This window comes from Octopus bimaculoides, chromosome 1 (assembly GCF_001194135.2).
Source record: "Octopus bimaculoides isolate UCB-OBI-ISO-001 chromosome 1, ASM119413v2, whole genome shotgun sequence".
NCBI lineage: Eukaryota > Metazoa > Mollusca > Cephalopoda > Octopoda > Octopodidae > Octopus > Octopus bimaculoides.
In genome coordinates, this window is record NC_068981.1 from 74,693,650 (window position 1) to 74,695,804 (window position 2,155).

Genomic DNA, 2,155 nt, shown 5'->3' on the forward strand with positions numbered 1-2,155 from the left:
CCTTGGGTCTGCCTCTGTACATGACAGCTGCTTTTGATATGAGCCCTGTAACGAGAATGATAAAATATCAATTTATTGTGCTCAAGATCTTAATTAAGAAGTTAAGGAGGGAAAATTAAAAATTTAAGTTAATTAGTCCAATCTTCTGTCAGTTCTACTACTCCATAGCCTACTACAACAACAACAAGTTTCAAAGAATATAGAATGATAGATAAGATGGTTTAGTTGTCTTGCATGCATCTTTGACAGATTTGGCTGGTGGTATTTCTTTGCTTGTAACCCTTGTCTTGAACACAAGGAATCTTTGTGTCAACCTATATAACACAATCTGCTGCTAGCATTCAAACAAGGTCTGCAGGCTGATGAAAATGCAATATTTTGATGTGTTGTTTCTGATTATGGTTTTTTTTTCCCCTTCCTTCACCTCACCAAACTAAGAGGTCTTGTCAGAAAGACCATTGCTATTTCCTTTCTCTTCTGACTAAGCTTTAACAAAATACTTTATCTTCCTGAATTCTTTCTCTATTTAGGCTGCTGCAAAAGCAAGTCGAGCAAAAGACAATGCAGATGAGGCGTTAAGCAAAATTAAAAAGGCTCTTGACACTGTGAATGAAATAAACAATGTTCTTGGTAAGTAAAAGTTCTTTTTGTGCTTTATTTATATTTATCACCATCATATTATATATGAGGGAGTGCTGAAATGTTCCTGGCTTGGGCAAAAGCAAATACAGGAGGATCAGTTAATTAAGATTTTATGTAACATATTCCCCTTTCTAGATTCACTCACTATTGAAGTGGTCCTTCAGTACTAAGCCCTGTAAAAGAACTCAGAAGGTTGGGCCTCCAACCAGACCTCTTGCGATATCCTTAAAGCCAGGAAATTTTTAGACCTCCTCATGTATGTGTGTGTGTGTGTGCACGATGGGATGCTGAAAAATTCCTGGCTTTGGATAAAAGAAAATAATGATTTTATTCAATGTATTCCCCTCTTGGGTTCACACACTTACTACAGTGGTCCTTCAGTTTTTCTTAGCCCTGTAAAAGAACTTGGAAGGTTGGACCCTCAGCCAGGTTTTTTATACCTTTAAAGCCAGGAACTTTTCCCCACTCCTTCATATCCCTCTTATCCCTCTTTTTCTGTTTAGTTGAGTGTTTAGTTGTAGGGAACTGTAAAGCATCTGCACCAATGATTTACAAATCTAAACTTAATTTTTTGTTTCAATTATTTGACTACATCTTAAAAATTCTCGCAAAAAAATATATTAATGTTATTTTGTTTTTTCTTCATAGATAATCTTGATTCACAGAAAATCAACACCACTCATTTAGACATTCTTGAACAAGAAATCATCAATGTTGAAAATTTGATGAGGTCAAATGACATAGACAACCAGATGAAGATGATAAAAGAGGCATTGAAGAAGCTGACAGAGTCAGAAGATAATTTCACTCGAGAACTTACTCAGTTAAGAGCTGATGTTAAAAATATTGAAGATATCAATAATTCCTTACCGAAAGGATGCTTCAAGCCCCTGAATCTTGAAAAGACTAAATAGGTGAGCTCAGAGGAGAAAGACATGAAGCAAAATAAAAGTAATAATAAAAATAATAATAATTATAATGATAATATTAATACTGATAGACCAATATCAATTGTGACATTATCAAAAATAAAATAACAACAAAAAACCCCCCAGCAGATATGAATGTTTTAAAATGAGAGAAAAAAAAATATATGTAAAAAAAAGCAAATGAAGAAATAATGTGTTTGACTTTCTGCATGATTTCTGGCTGCTGGGATGAAACTGCAGTCTTTAAATATGGTACATATTTTGCATAAAATTTGCATACACACATTAAGAAAAAAACACACATACATATAGACACTAACATACACATTCATGCCATTCACAAACACATACAAGGAAATGTGTTCAAATTTGGATCAGTGGAGATGAAAATTAGAGAAAAACGAAAAAAGAAATTTATTTTTGTTTTTCTTTCTTCCTTCTTTACTTTCTTTCTTTTCTGTTTTCTTTTGTGTTCTGGCATTAAATATTTCTTAATCCAATCATTTGGTTCATTAAGACACTTGTTGACACCTCTAGCTTACAATTTATTTCATATAACAGCAGAAAACAGAAGAGAGATTAAA

At 33.2% G+C, this 2,155-nt stretch overlaps 1 protein-coding gene across 1 annotated transcript in view; it reads left to right on the forward strand.

Annotated features, from left to right (window-relative positions):
* Window positions 1–2,155, forward strand: part of LOC106882600 (laminin subunit gamma-1) — a 193,927-nt gene extending 191,772 nt beyond the window's left edge. The window contains exons 25-26 of the mRNA XM_052977280.1: window positions 531–630; window positions 1,291–2,155. Coding sequence (XP_052833240.1) covers window positions 531–630; window positions 1,291–1,556 — 366 coding nt within the window. The 3' untranslated portion in view covers window positions 1,557–2,155. The remainder of the gene's footprint in view (window positions 1–530; window positions 631–1,290) is intronic.